This window comes from Ursus arctos, unplaced genomic scaffold (assembly GCF_023065955.2).
Source record: "Ursus arctos isolate Adak ecotype North America unplaced genomic scaffold, UrsArc2.0 scaffold_32, whole genome shotgun sequence".
Taxonomy (NCBI): domain Eukaryota; kingdom Metazoa; phylum Chordata; class Mammalia; order Carnivora; family Ursidae; genus Ursus; species Ursus arctos.
In genome coordinates this window covers 4,321,439-4,334,028 of record NW_026623008.1, presented here as the reverse complement: position 1 = coordinate 4,334,028, position 12,590 = coordinate 4,321,439, and the positions used below count along the sequence as shown (strand labels likewise).

General features: G+C 59.5%; 1 protein-coding gene across 1 annotated transcript; it reads left to right on the top strand.

Annotated features, from left to right (window-relative positions):
* Positions 1-11,274, top strand: KLHL21 (kelch like family member 21). The gene is made up of 4 exons (XM_026519948.4): positions 1-1,086; positions 3,297-3,702; positions 6,699-6,771; positions 7,927-11,274. The coding sequence occupies exons 1-4, from the start codon at positions 66-68 to the stop codon at positions 8,218-8,220; spliced, it is 1,794 nt and encodes a 597-aa protein (XP_026375733.1). The 5' UTR covers positions 1-65; the 3' UTR covers positions 8,221-11,274.
* The last annotated feature ends 1,316 nt before the right edge of the window (positions 11,275-12,590 follow it).

Sequence of the window (12,590 nt, the reverse complement as noted above, 5' to 3'; positions counted from 1 at the left end):
GGCGCGCGGCGTTCCTCCCGCTGGCCCGGGCCGCGGCGTGTCCCAGTGCCCCAAGCGACGGCACCATGGAGCGGCCGGCGCCCCTGGCCGTGCTCCCCTTTTCGGACCCCGCGCACGCGCTGAGCCTGCTGCGCGGCTTGAGCCAGCTTCGCGCCGAGCGCAAGTTCCTGGACGTGACGCTGGAGGCGGCGGGCGGGCGCGACTTCCCCGCGCACCGCGCTGTGCTGGCGGCCGCCAGCCCCTACTTCCGCGCCATGTTCGCGGGGCAGCTGCGCGAGAGCCGCGCCGAGCGGGTGCGCCTGCACGGCGTGCCGCCCGACATGCTACAGCTGCTGCTAGACTTCAGCTACACGGGCCGCGTGGCGGTGAGCGGCGACAACGCCGAGCCGCTGCTGCGAGCCGCCGACCTGCTGCAGTTCCCGGCGGTGAAGGAGGCGTGCGGCGCCTTCCTGCAGCAGCAGCTCGACCTGGCCAACTGCCTGGACATGCAGGACTTCGCCGAGGCCTTCAGCTGCGCGGGCCTGGCGAGCGCGGCGCAGCGCTTCATCCTGCGCCACGTGGGCGAGCTGGGCCCGGAGCAACTGGAGCGCCTGCCGCTGGCGCGCCTGCTGCGCTACCTGCGCGACGACGGGCTGTGTGTGCCTAAGGAGGAGGCCGCCTACCAGCTGGCGCTGCGCTGGGTGCGCGCGGACCCGCCGCGCCGCGCCGCGCATTGGCCGCAGCTGCTGGAGGCCGTGCGCCTGCCCTTCGTGCGCCGCTTCTACCTGCTGGCGCACGTCGAGGCCGAGCCGCTAGTCGCGCGCTGCCCGCCCTGCCTGCGCCTGCTGCGTGAGGCGCGCGACTTTCAGGCGGCGCGCTACGACCGCCACGATCGCGGGCCCTGCCCTCGCATGCGCCCGCGCCCCTCCACCGGCCTCGCGGAGATCCTCGTGCTCGTGGGTGGCTGCGACCAGGACTGCGACGAGTTGGTCACCGTCGACTGCTACAACCCGCAGACGGGCCAGTGGCGTTACCTGGCCGAGTTCCCCGACCACCTGGGCGGCGGCTACAGCATCGTGGCGCTGGGCAATGACATCTACGTGACGGGTGAGGGGACTGGGGGCCAGCCGGGAGGACCCTGGGTTAGCCTCCTGCGCCCCCAGGAGAGCGCGTTTTCCTGCTGGAGGAACCTGTGAATCCCGGGACCGCCCCACAGTGTGAGCGGCCCCTTCCCTCCACCAACCCCCCCCCGCCCCCAGCTGGCTAGTGGGTACACTTCTAGAGCTGGTACTTTAGATCTAGAAGACAGTTGTGTGAGCGGGGACAAGCAGCTGCTTGTGGTCTCTTTGTTCCCCCGGTGCGGGGGCGGGGGGAGCCGCCTAGATGACAGATGAGCCCACTCTTTGCCGGGGAGGTGCCCCCACCCCCATTTGGTTAGAGGATACAGGGGCATTCACCCCACACAATGGGTGCTTTCTTTTTCCCTCTAAGGAATCCAGGGACAGGCAGGGGCTGGTGCTCCATGAGACATCCGTTCCGGGTCCTGGGGATTTCTCCCACCCAGCTGAGCCACACGGGCCCCCTGACTCACTCATTCTGTCACCAGTGACAAGGTTCCCTTAGCCTTGCACCTAGGCTGTGCGCTGGGGGTCACGTGGTGTTCATGCTGCTCCCTGCCCAGCGACTGTAAACATGGTCACATGCTAAGAGGTTTTCTTCCAGTTACTTGGCCCAAACCCCAAAACACTGCCGAGTCATGCTGGGCGGGTCCCAGCCTGCTCTGGTCCTGGGCATCTCCCACATTTTTCATTACAGATAAATCCCAGTTCAGACATGGGGCTACCTCCTTCCCTGGGGTGAGGAGGGGCGGTCTCTGTGACAGCTATATAAGGAAAGAACCCGACTCAGCGAGCATTGGGCCCAGCGGAAGGCTGTTACCGGTCAGTCGGTGAACCGAGGCTGGGGCCGGGCCATCAGTGCCGCTATACCCAGCCCAGCCCGCCACATTCAGGAGAAAGCCAGCTCAGAGCTCTCGTGTTCCCCACCCCCACCAACCCTCGTTGACAAGTGGAGGAATCCTGGCCTAAGGACACATCAGCTCCTCTTTCGCCTGCTGCTCTGTTTCAGCCTTTGCTGGAATATGCTGGAATCAGTTCCTTTCCAACCTGAGGTTGGCCCTGTGTTTGGGAACTGTGCCCTCCCAACACATGAACGTCTGGCCCGTGAACTCCCTCCCAGAACTGGTTAGACTCGCCCCAACTTTGCACACCCCTTCCATAAATGTCTCAGCTGAGCAGCTAATCCTTTGGGTTTAGACAGGTGGCTGGGTCATTCCATACAGCTGCCTGTAGGGAATTTCATGGGGGCGACAAAGCTAGCTTCAGCTGCCTTGGACAGTTACCCTTTACAAGGAAGAAAGCAGGCAGAGTGCACTCTGTAAGAGCTTTGTCTTTTAAAAAGCTCAAGGCTATGAGACAGAATGTCATGCATCCTCGGCCCTGTGGCGCCAGCTTGGGGGACAGTAGGGGATGTGACTCCCAGGGTTCTTGGGGTCCCATCACGCTGTGGAAATCTAATGTGCTGGGTAGACCTGGTTTAATGTATGATTATAGCCAGCACCACTGGAGGGGGTTAGCACTTTTTTTTTGAGAGAAACGTAGAGAGAGGGGACATTGTGCTTATAGGGCTTGATGCATTTTTCCAGACAGAGCACGTGTCGGTAACCACCTGAATCAAGAACTGGAGCCCTAGCATTCCACTCCTCTTACTTGTTGTGTTGGGCTCTTGTGTGCAAAGGAAAATAGATTTCCTCTCCACTTGTCCTGGCACTGGCTTGTTTGGGGTGCCCAGGGAGGCTAGAATTCTTTGAACAAGTCCCTGTGCACCCTACCCACCTGCTTTGTGGCTCCCCAGAAATTTTGGCCCTGAGCCCAACGCCCTCCCTGGTTCAGTTGAGGTGGTTGACAGTGTGTGTGTGGGGGGGGGGTGTCCAGACCGAGGTTATTGTTTACTTGGAATTGTGTCTGCAGGGCCTTTGTATGACCCACACATATTTAGCATTGTTCTTACGTCCTGAGGCTCTGTCATCCTCCTGGGCTGTGGTCAGCATGTGCATGGCCTTTGCCCCAGCGTGGAGCTGTGGCTTTGGTGAGAGAGGACAGGAGAGGATGGTGGTTTACAGGACGGTTGTTTACGTCGAAACCCAATGTAGTTCCTTCCTGCCCTGGGAGGCTCCCTCGGGGAAGTTCACGGAGGCAGGGGTGGGTGACTCACCCCGAGTCAGCACGGGCTGACCTGTCCCCTGCGCGTCCCGGCAGGCGGGTCTGACGGCTCCCGGCTCTATGACTGCGTGTGGAGGTACAATTCCAGCGTGAACGAGTGGGCCGAGGTGGCGCCCATGCTGAAGGCCCGCGAGTACCACAGCTCCTCCGTGCTGGACGGGCTGCTGTACGTGGTGGCCGCAGACAGCACGGAGCGCTACGACCACACCACGGACTCCTGGGAGGCCCTGCAGCCCATGACCTACCCCATGGACAACTGCTCCACCACCGCCTGCCGTGGCCGCCTCTATGCCATTGGCTCCCTGGCCGGCAAGGAGACCATGGTGATGCAGTGTTACCACCCGGACACGGACCTGTGGTCGCTGGTGGACTGTGGCCAGCTCCCACCCTGGTCCTTCGCCCCCAAGACCGTGACTCTGAATGGACTTATGTACTTCATCAGGTGAGTCCCCGGCGGCCGATGTCCCTTCTCGGTCCTCCTGCCCAGGCCCTGTGCCGAGGCATGTTATCACTGTGCTCCCATTTCACAGATGAGGAAGCAGGCCGTGCTGGGAGCCCAGGCTAGGTCTTTCTAACCTGGAGCCTTCTGTGCTGCCCCATTTCTTAGAACAGTTTCTATGGGCTCTAGGTTTTCTTAGTTAAGGGATCCTAACTGATGGAGTTAGAGCCTTTGATTGATCGATTGATTGATTGATTGGAGTTAGGTCTTCTCAGAGAACTTCTTGAGATTCCTAGAAGCTAAAGAAAATGTGTTGCTTTGCTTGCTCTTCTGCCTGGAGGGTCCCAGTTTAACCCCTGGTTGTTGTCACATGGCATTTCTTATAAAGGAATTTGCTCTACCATGAGGGATTTTGAATCTTAAAAAGACTAGGGGAGAACTTTTTGGACACTTGAGTCTTCAGGGAGGTGCTGCCTTGTCAGAGGGACCCTGTGCTCACCCAGCAGGGTGTCCACACTCTGCCACCAGGTGCAAGAGCCAGGCAGGGGTTCTGCTCCACCCCCTCGACGTAGAGCAACACTTGGGCCTTCAGTGCGTGGCGTAGGTCCTGTCTGTTCCCTCCCCACTTGACCTGGCAGAGGGAGGCCTCACAGCCCTGTAGAGTGAATGCTGTTCTCTAAGGATCCCACAGCCACGCTGGACCAGGGAGGGACCTGGGATGGAGCAGGCCCCAAAGCTAGCTGGGGGACACGAGGACAATGACGAGAGTTAGCACATGTCGGGGCCCTGAGCTCTGTGTGGCCTGTCTCCGAGTTGATCCCCATGAATGTCTGACGAGATGGGCACCACTGTCGTCCCTGTTTCACAGATGGCAGCCGAGGCTTCCAGGGGGTTAGGTCTGAATGGTTTCCTCCATCCCCTTTCAGACTGGGGCTTTGAATTGGGAGCCTCCGAGGAAATACGTACTTGGCTCCTCAGCGGTACCCCTTGTCTTGCGTCCTAAGCTGCGCTGGCCTCTGTCTGCCCCTCCACTCTGCTCCCCCAGACCCGAGGCTCCCTCCTCAGGCTTTCTTGGTGAGCACATTCAGAACAGAGATGGCACCGTTTGCCACACATCCTTGTAGGCCAGGAACCTACAGGGCGCTCTGAGAAAGCCCTGCGATTTCCACCAGCTTCTGGTCCTATTCTGAAACGTCATCTGACCCTTCACCCAGCTCTCCCTCCCCCAAGCCAAGGTAGATGTCTTCAGAGAGGGGGTGGGGACAGCTATAAATACTTCTCAGAGTGCCAGAACCTTGGCTTCAGCCCTTCAGTAGCAGTTCCAGCTTGAGCGCCTTTGAGAATGTCCTCCCTGCCCTGTGATCCTGAGCAAGACGGGCGCAGGGGCCAGTCTGCCCACAGAAGGCCCCCTGTGCCTTACTCCTCCACGTCGGAGTCTCTTGTCACTTGCTAGCCAGCCCCCAGGTGGAAGCATTCAGGTGCCTCCCCCATGCCCACTTTTAGCCTTTGTATGGATTCACCTAAGCCGTGGGAGGCTGGGGGAGGTGGGCTCCGCTCTCCCCCAACAACCCCCCCACCCCACCCCCCGCCCCCGGCCACCAGGCGGAGCAAGTGTGCAGCAAGGAAAGACAACCCCGGTTGTCCTCCAGGGGTGCAGTGCGGGCAAGGCCCGGAGTCTCGTTCTGATGCACTTGAGTGTTTGTCCCAGAGCCACCCGGTTCATGACCCCACTGCCTAATAAGCCACGGAATGCCACGTGTCAGGGCAGCTCCTGTCCACAGGCCGTTCTTTCAGGGGTACCCAGTGCCAGGCTGAGGCCTCAGCTCCTCAACGGCTGCTGTCCTGGGCCACTCCCTGCTCCAGTGCCCCGCCTCGGCCCCTGTGTGAGGCTCCTTGGCTGGGGTGCCGAGCCCCCCACAGGAGAAGAAGCTGGGAGCACCGTCCAGCTTGGCACCTCTGGCTGCAGCTTATTCCTCTCCGGGAGGGGGCGGGGAAGGGGCCCAGCGGCCTCTGGTGCTAATTGTCCTCGTCATGGGGGCCACAAGCTAAGAATGGTTTTTACATCTGGAAATGGTTGGGGGGGAAAAAATCCAAGCAGGAGCCGTATTTTATGATGTGAAAAGTTGCACGAAATGCAAACTTGTGTGTCCATAAATAAGGTTTTTTTGGAATGCAGCCTGCCCCTTAGCCAGCGGCTGCTGGTGCGCGTGCAGTGGCAGGCAGCGCTGGGGACTTGCTACCGAGTCTGCTCTCCACGGCCTGACGTGTTTGCTGACCGGCCCTTCTGCTGACCCGGCCTCGTTACTGTCACTGCCGTTTGGGGGTTAGTGTCTCTGCTTTTCGAGGCTGGGCCTTTGAGCCTTTTATTGCAGGAATCAAGAGTGTGTCAAACAAGGTGGCAGGATTCTGACCCCAAACGGAAGGGCAGCCCTGGTACTTCTCTCCTGTGACCGTGACTGTCCTGCTGGGCACCCAGGACACAGCCAGGAACAGGAGGAGCCTGGGGGACTGACAGCGGAGGAGACGGCCTTAGCCCAGGAGCCGTCAGGGCGCATGGCAGTGTGCAGTGGGGCAGGAGGGCTGGCCTGGCCTGGTCAGCTGTGGAAGGGAAGATAAGCCCAGGTGGAAGACTGAGAGGAGACAGGTGGGAAGAGCTGTGAAAAGTTCAGCTCTGAAGCCAGCCAGTGGGGCAGCCGTGAGGACAGGACGGCTACGTTGGTATAGAGCAGTGGGGAGGGTTTGAGCACCGGAAGGGGATCTTCAGATTTGAGAAGCAGAGTCTGGTTCTGGCCTCAGAGCCCAGGCCAGATAGGTGTAAGGGCCTGAAATTGGCCCCTGCAAACCAGGGCTAGGGTCTCACTGGGCTTTGGACTACCAGATGGGATCAAAGAAGTTCTCAAAGGAGAGGGGCCCTCGTGGCCCTCCTCTCCGGCTCCTCACACCCAGGAATGGCTTCCTCCTGGCTCTGACACATTCCCCCCCTCTCCTCCCACCCACAGGGACGATTCTGCGGAGGTGGACGTGTATAACCCCACAAAGAATGAATGGGACAAGATCCCATCTATGAATCAGGTAATTATGTGAACGTGTTGGCATTGGAAGCACAGGCTGGTCCTGTTTTCTGGCCAGAGTGTTGGTATGACGTGTTTGGGAACTAGTCTTGATGGGTGGAGCCTGTGTTGAGTCCTTTCCCAGTGTTACCTCACTTAATAGAGGACTGGTTTTTCCCTCAGTTCATGCTGTGGGGCAGTGAGACCTTAAACAAATCCCAGGGTCAGACAGTTTAGCAAGTTCATCCACCAGACCCGTATTTGTTGAGTACCTGCTGTAAGTCAGAGAGCACGTGGGGAAGAGTGTTCCACAGAGGGACAGCAAGTGCAAAGGCCCTGGGGCAGGGTGTGCTGAGTGTGGTTGTAGAGGAAGCCCCACAGCCCAGTGTAGCTGGAGCAGAGCAAACAAGGGGACAGCAGAGGGCATGAGGTCAGACAGGAGTGACCCTGGGAAGACATTTATGGAGTGCCTACTGTGTGCTTTAAACAGGACACTGTTGCTATCTGATCAGGGTCTCTCCTCTCCGTTTGTTGAGCAGAGAGGTGCTGAGCCTGACCCTGTGATGGAGCTGGGCGAGCGTGTCGGCATTTGGCCACATGGGCAGTTTCCTTAGTCCCAGATAGTTGTGTATACCCACTCACATCTTTTTTGTCTTCCTTAAAATTTCCAGACCTGTTCTCATGCTACCTCTGCATGGCAGTTGTGACAATTGTCACAGTTTACAACATCCCAGTTTAACATCTTTACGTTTAGAAAATGTAACTTTGTTTTTCCCCGTAACGACCTACCCGTTATAGCAAATTTGGGAAAGACGAGACTGTCCGGTTTTGTGGTTCAGAGCCCAGACTTTGAGTCCGGTGCTGGCTCGGCCTCCATCAGCCATACAAGGCTGTTTTCCCACTTGCATGACGGGGAGAACAGCCGATCCTGCTTCAGGCTGATGCTGCTCGCAGGGAAACTCGTGGCTTCAATGGCCTCCCAGCAGCACAGGGACCAGGCATGGCCTGGGACCCCCTGGGACCTGTTTTCTGAGCTGGGGTGTTGGTCTGTCCTGGGAAGGGTATGGAGGCCAGCTTTCCCAAGGGTCCCGGGCGCCTTCTCCATGGAGAGAGACTGGGGGGTTTCTGCCCTGCCCTGGCTGCCAGCCTCCACTTGCCTGTCCCCCTTGGCCCACAGGTGCACGTGGGGGGCAGCCTGGCCGTCCTTGGAGGGAAGCTCTACGTCTCAGGTGGTTACGACAATACGTTTGAACTGTCTGATGTGGTGGAGGCCTATGACCCAGAGACTCGGGCCTGGAGTGTCGTGGGACGGCTCCCAGAGCCTACCTTCTGGCATGGCAGCGTCAGCATCTTCCGCCAGTTCATGCCCCAGATGCCCTCGGGTGGGCGAGGCTTTGAACTGGACAGTGGCAGCAGTGACATGGATGTGGCGCGGCCACGGCTGCCGCAGAACCGCAACGAACTGCACTAGCCCCGGCCCGGCCCGGGAGGGCCTCGGTGCAGGTGACAAGGCACGTCTGCAGGGGGCGGTGAGCCCCGCCTTCGTGCACGAGGATAGGTTGGGCTCAGCAGGTGGAGCCTGGGCTCGGGCTGCTGAGTGAGCCTCAGGATCTGACCCCAGGAGAGTTTCTGTGCATGTAGAGCCTGACTCAGAGCTGCTGGGACCATAGCCCGTCGCAGACGCCCCTCCCTCTGCCTCCCTGCCAGCACAGGTCTCTGGCTCCAGCAGGTGACCTCTCCTGCTGCCACTGCCTACACCTCCTTGCTCCCACCTGAGAGAGGAGGGCCACTTGTGGGGTACAAGTCCTCCCCTGAGAGTCTGGGAGTGGTCCAGGCCTGCCTCCCCAGGCCTGTGTGCTCTGCTGGTCTGGGGCATCGGGAACCAGGCCGGCGATGGCTGCAGCGGGGTCCCGAACTCCACGTCCAGGGCCGGACGTCCCAGTGGGCCAGCTCCCTGGATGGAGGGGATCTGCCTGCCTGGCTCCTCCCCCGCGCTGGGTGTCACACCGAAACACCCCTCGCAGGGGTGGGTGATCCCAGCGGTGCAGGCCAGTGGGAGCGGACAGGAGTGCGGCCTTGAAGGCGGCCCCGAGGGACGTGCTGAGTAAATCCTAGCTCCAGTGAACCGGGGCTGCGGCAAACACTGGGTGGCCCCATCCGCTCCCCACCCTCCAGCTGCCATGTTGCCACCTGACCTGGAGACCTCTCTGGGACCGTCCTCCCTGGGGGATGCAAGAGAGGCAAAAGCCTGCAGGTGCCAGTGTGTAGCTTCTTACTGGGAGGCCCGGGAGTTTGGCACGGACACCCCGCCAGGCAGGTGGCTGTAGGTGCCCTCGCCCTCCCGTGGCAGCGAAGAATCCTGCTGCTTCCAAAGGAAGCCCCGGGCAGGGCGGCCTCCATGGTTGGCTGCAAGGTTTGAAATGCAGTTTGGCCCCTCCTTAGAAGAAGGGGGAGGTGGGGAGGGAGTCAGCGAGAAGCAGAGTCCAGATTGAGTCTTTAATGTCTTCCCCCGCCGTTTCTGCAGGGCAGGGTGACGCTGCCCGCTCCTCGAAAGCCTGGGGCTTCTCCAGGAGCGGATGGCAGGAGGAGCTCCTGGGAAACTCCACAGCTCAGGGGTCCCTGGTTTTCTCTGGGGAGTGAGTGGCCTTGTCTGCTCAAGGTCCCCAAGTAACCTTTGGTTGGATTTGTTTCTCTTCCGAAGAGGAAGATGTTTGCGTTTCCCTCATTAGAAACCTGGAAAGCAAGTGTTCGTTGAGTTGCCTTTCCCAGTGAACTAAGTTGGAGATGCGTTTTTACCAGGAGAAGAATTTTCTAGCACTATCCCTTCACAAGCAGCACTGAAACACTTTTATTGGCTGGAGGGTGTGGGTGGTTCTGGGTGGGGAGGAAGTCTTGTGGCCTAAAGAGCTGTAGCTGAGGTCCCCACCTCATGCCCTGGTGAGGCGTCCTCGCTGTCAGGTTAGACTTCTTGCTCCGGAAACCCTGGCTGGAGTGGCTCCAGCTCCAGCTCGCCCCTCCCATCCCCTCAGTCATCACCCACATGGTCACCTCCGCACACCCACTGTGCCCAGCACTGTGGGAAGGCGGGGTGGTGGGCCTGCCTGGGACTCCCCCGCCGGGCAGGCCTGGCTGTGGGATCCCTTGGGCCTGGGCTTCTTCACGCCCCAGGTGTCGCCTTCACCCCTCCTGGTAGGAGTGTTGTCCTCCCCCAAGCAGTGGTCTGACTGCACACTCCCTGGGTTGGGGATGCCTCTCTCTGGCTCCAGTGCCTTCCCAGCAGGCTGACCCCCAGGGGTCGTCCGTGCTCTGTGAAGGCTCTGTCTTTAGTGCCTGTGCAGGCGGAGGCTGCCCAGGCAGGATGGCTCGTCTCCTGGCAGGGAGGGCAGGGCTGCGCTGCTCAGGACTGACGGAGCCCTGTGCCAGCCACTGTGGCCTGCCCACTCGGTGTGGGGATGTGTCACGCAGGTAGATGTGGTGACTGCTGACCAGTCACCCGCAGCGTGCCCTCCCAGAGGAAGAATGTAGGCCTGGACCTCGTGGGCTGTCTCTGCGAAGGCCGGGTGGGGAGTGCAGGGCGAACACGTGCTATGGTTGCTGGAGCTCTCCCAGCCGCCCTCCAGTGGGGCTGGGCTCTGCCAAGGTCAAGGATTTCCCATAGTGACTTACAGGGAGAGGTATCCTGTAACGCTTTTTTGTTGGGAACGGGGCACTGCAGACACCTTGTTTTTCTTACAAAACCAGCCTTTGTCGACCGCACAGCAGGCGTCATCAGTGCTGAGGGCTGGTGCCCGCTCAGGCCTTCGTGTGGCCCCCCCTGCAGCACCCTCGTGGCAGGGGCCCCACGTCCTGGTTCCTACTCTTCTTTTTGGTGCTTTGCTAGGACTCGCTACCATGTGACTGGGTGACTGGCCGCCTCCGCGTCTGGCGGCTGCTGGGGGGCGGGGGGGCTGGTGTGTGCACCAGTGAAGTGCTCTGCACTCACTCTAGAATTCCGCAGGTCCCCTCCACCCAGACCCCACCTTCGGTTTGGAAGGCCAGGGGTGGGAAAGGGAGGCGGCAGCCTCAGCAGCAGCAGCTTCCTGCAGACCCCAGCTGGGGGTCCGGGGTCCGGGACGGCCCTCCCGCGCCCTCCCTGTTCCCTCTGGCAGGGGCTCTGGGCTGTGAAGCCCCCACCACTTAGGGATGTCTGCACACTGACTGGGGTCAGAGATGGGCCGGCTGGGGTGGGGCCGTCCGGGAGCTGGATGTACAGAACTTTTAGTCTATGAGACAAATGAAGTTATGAAAATTCAGTGACCTGTATTTAATGCTGATTTGCTACAAAGTATTGTATATTTATATGATTTCAGAGACTCTTATGTACTAAAGGACACACCCCTTTCAGTGTCCAACATCTAGTTCCAACCCCAGAGGGTGGGGCAGATTTGCCTATTTATTTGTTCTATGGGCTTCGGTGTCCGGAATCTTCTTTAAGATTTTGGGATGCCTTCAATATATACTTTGAAATAAAACTATTTCCTATGCACTTGGTGTCATGGTCTTTATCCTGCTGCTGGTGTCTTGGGAACTTGGGGAGAGGCAGAGCAGCATAGGGCTGTCCCCGTGCCAGCAGGGAAAGGGGACAGAGTTTGGGGTGCCCAGGGCTCGTGCTAAGTCTTGGAGCAAAGCATTTGAGACCCTTTCTTGTCGCAGATCATTACAAGGTAGGAAGTGGTGGGAGAGGAGGCTGAGCCCCAGGCGTGCAGAGTGCAGGTGCCCGAGTCCTACCCCCGTTCACCACTCTAGAGCAGCTTTGGCCTCCCTGACTCCCCATCTTGGCACTCTGCCCCCCCTGCCTTGCTTTCCTCTGCTCCTGAAGGTGGGGTCTCCAGTGGTGATGAGACCCCATCTGCAGTGGACAAACTTTGGACCCAGGGTAGGGGGAGAGCCCTTAAAAGGAGGGTCCTGGGGGAGAGACCATGGGTCCCCTGGGCCACGGCGAAGCTCAGAAAGGTTCCTCGTAGACTCCAAGGAAAAGGCCAATGCCTGGGCAGGGAATACGGTCTTTGAGTGCCCCAGTGGTCAAGGAATAAAAGGAAAGATGGTTACACGAGTTCTGGGTCTGAAACAGACCGTTGTCCTCAAACTCCAGGAGGAATTTGGCATAGCATGGAGCTGCTGTTTCGGGAACGTCCCAGTGATGGTCATGACCATCACTACCCGATTCAGAATTTGCTCGGTACCAGGCACTGAGCAGAGCCCCTGCCAGGCTGACACCCATCCCCTCCCCCTGAATCTGGGGAGTGACGCTCCGGTGACTGCCTGAACCAACACAGCTTGGCAAAGGTGACACTGTGTGACTTGAGGGCCACGTCATAAAAAGGTCTCACAGCTGTGGTCTGTTGGAACATTGGTCCTAGGCAGCCAGCCACCACACTGCGAGGAAGCCTGTGGAGAGGGGCCCAGGCCTACAGCCAGCACGCTGTGAGGCACGGACCCCCGCCCCCCAGCTTCCAGGGAAATCCTGGGGTGGCTGGCCATCTAGCCGTAGATAACTGCAACAGTCCTTGTCTACCAAGTGTGTGCTGTTACTAATTCCATTAAATATGAGGAAGTGACGCAATCATTTGTGTTGGGTCACAGTGCTACAAATAAATCTGAGAAGGAACTTGGGTGCCAGCACCCACGCAATCTTCCTCCGTGATCTGGCACCCATCCCTGCTGTCCCTGTGGTGCTGAACCCGCGGACCAGCAGGGCCTCCTGTCATTCCAAACGGCCTTGCCTGAACTCCAGGCCCCCTGGACAAGCAAAGCAAGTTAGGACCCTCCCAAGGGGAGGATCCTGTCTGTGGTCCTCGGCCA

What these genes read in the sequence shown, in the direction of transcription:
- KLHL21 (XM_026519948.4), top strand. Translation starts at nt 66, where the DNA reads ATGGAGCGGCCGGCGCCCCTGGCCGTGCTCCCCTTTTCGGACCCCGCG. An exon ending in CAATGACATCTACGTGACGG is followed by an intron (nt 1,087 to 3,296) that starts GTGAGGGGACTG and finishes GCGTCCCGGCAG; the next exon opens with GCGGGTCTGACGGCTCCCGG. An exon ending in GGACTTATGTACTTCATCAG is followed by an intron (nt 3,703 to 6,698) that starts GTGAGTCCCCGG and finishes TCCCACCCACAG; the next exon opens with GGACGATTCTGCGGAGGTGG.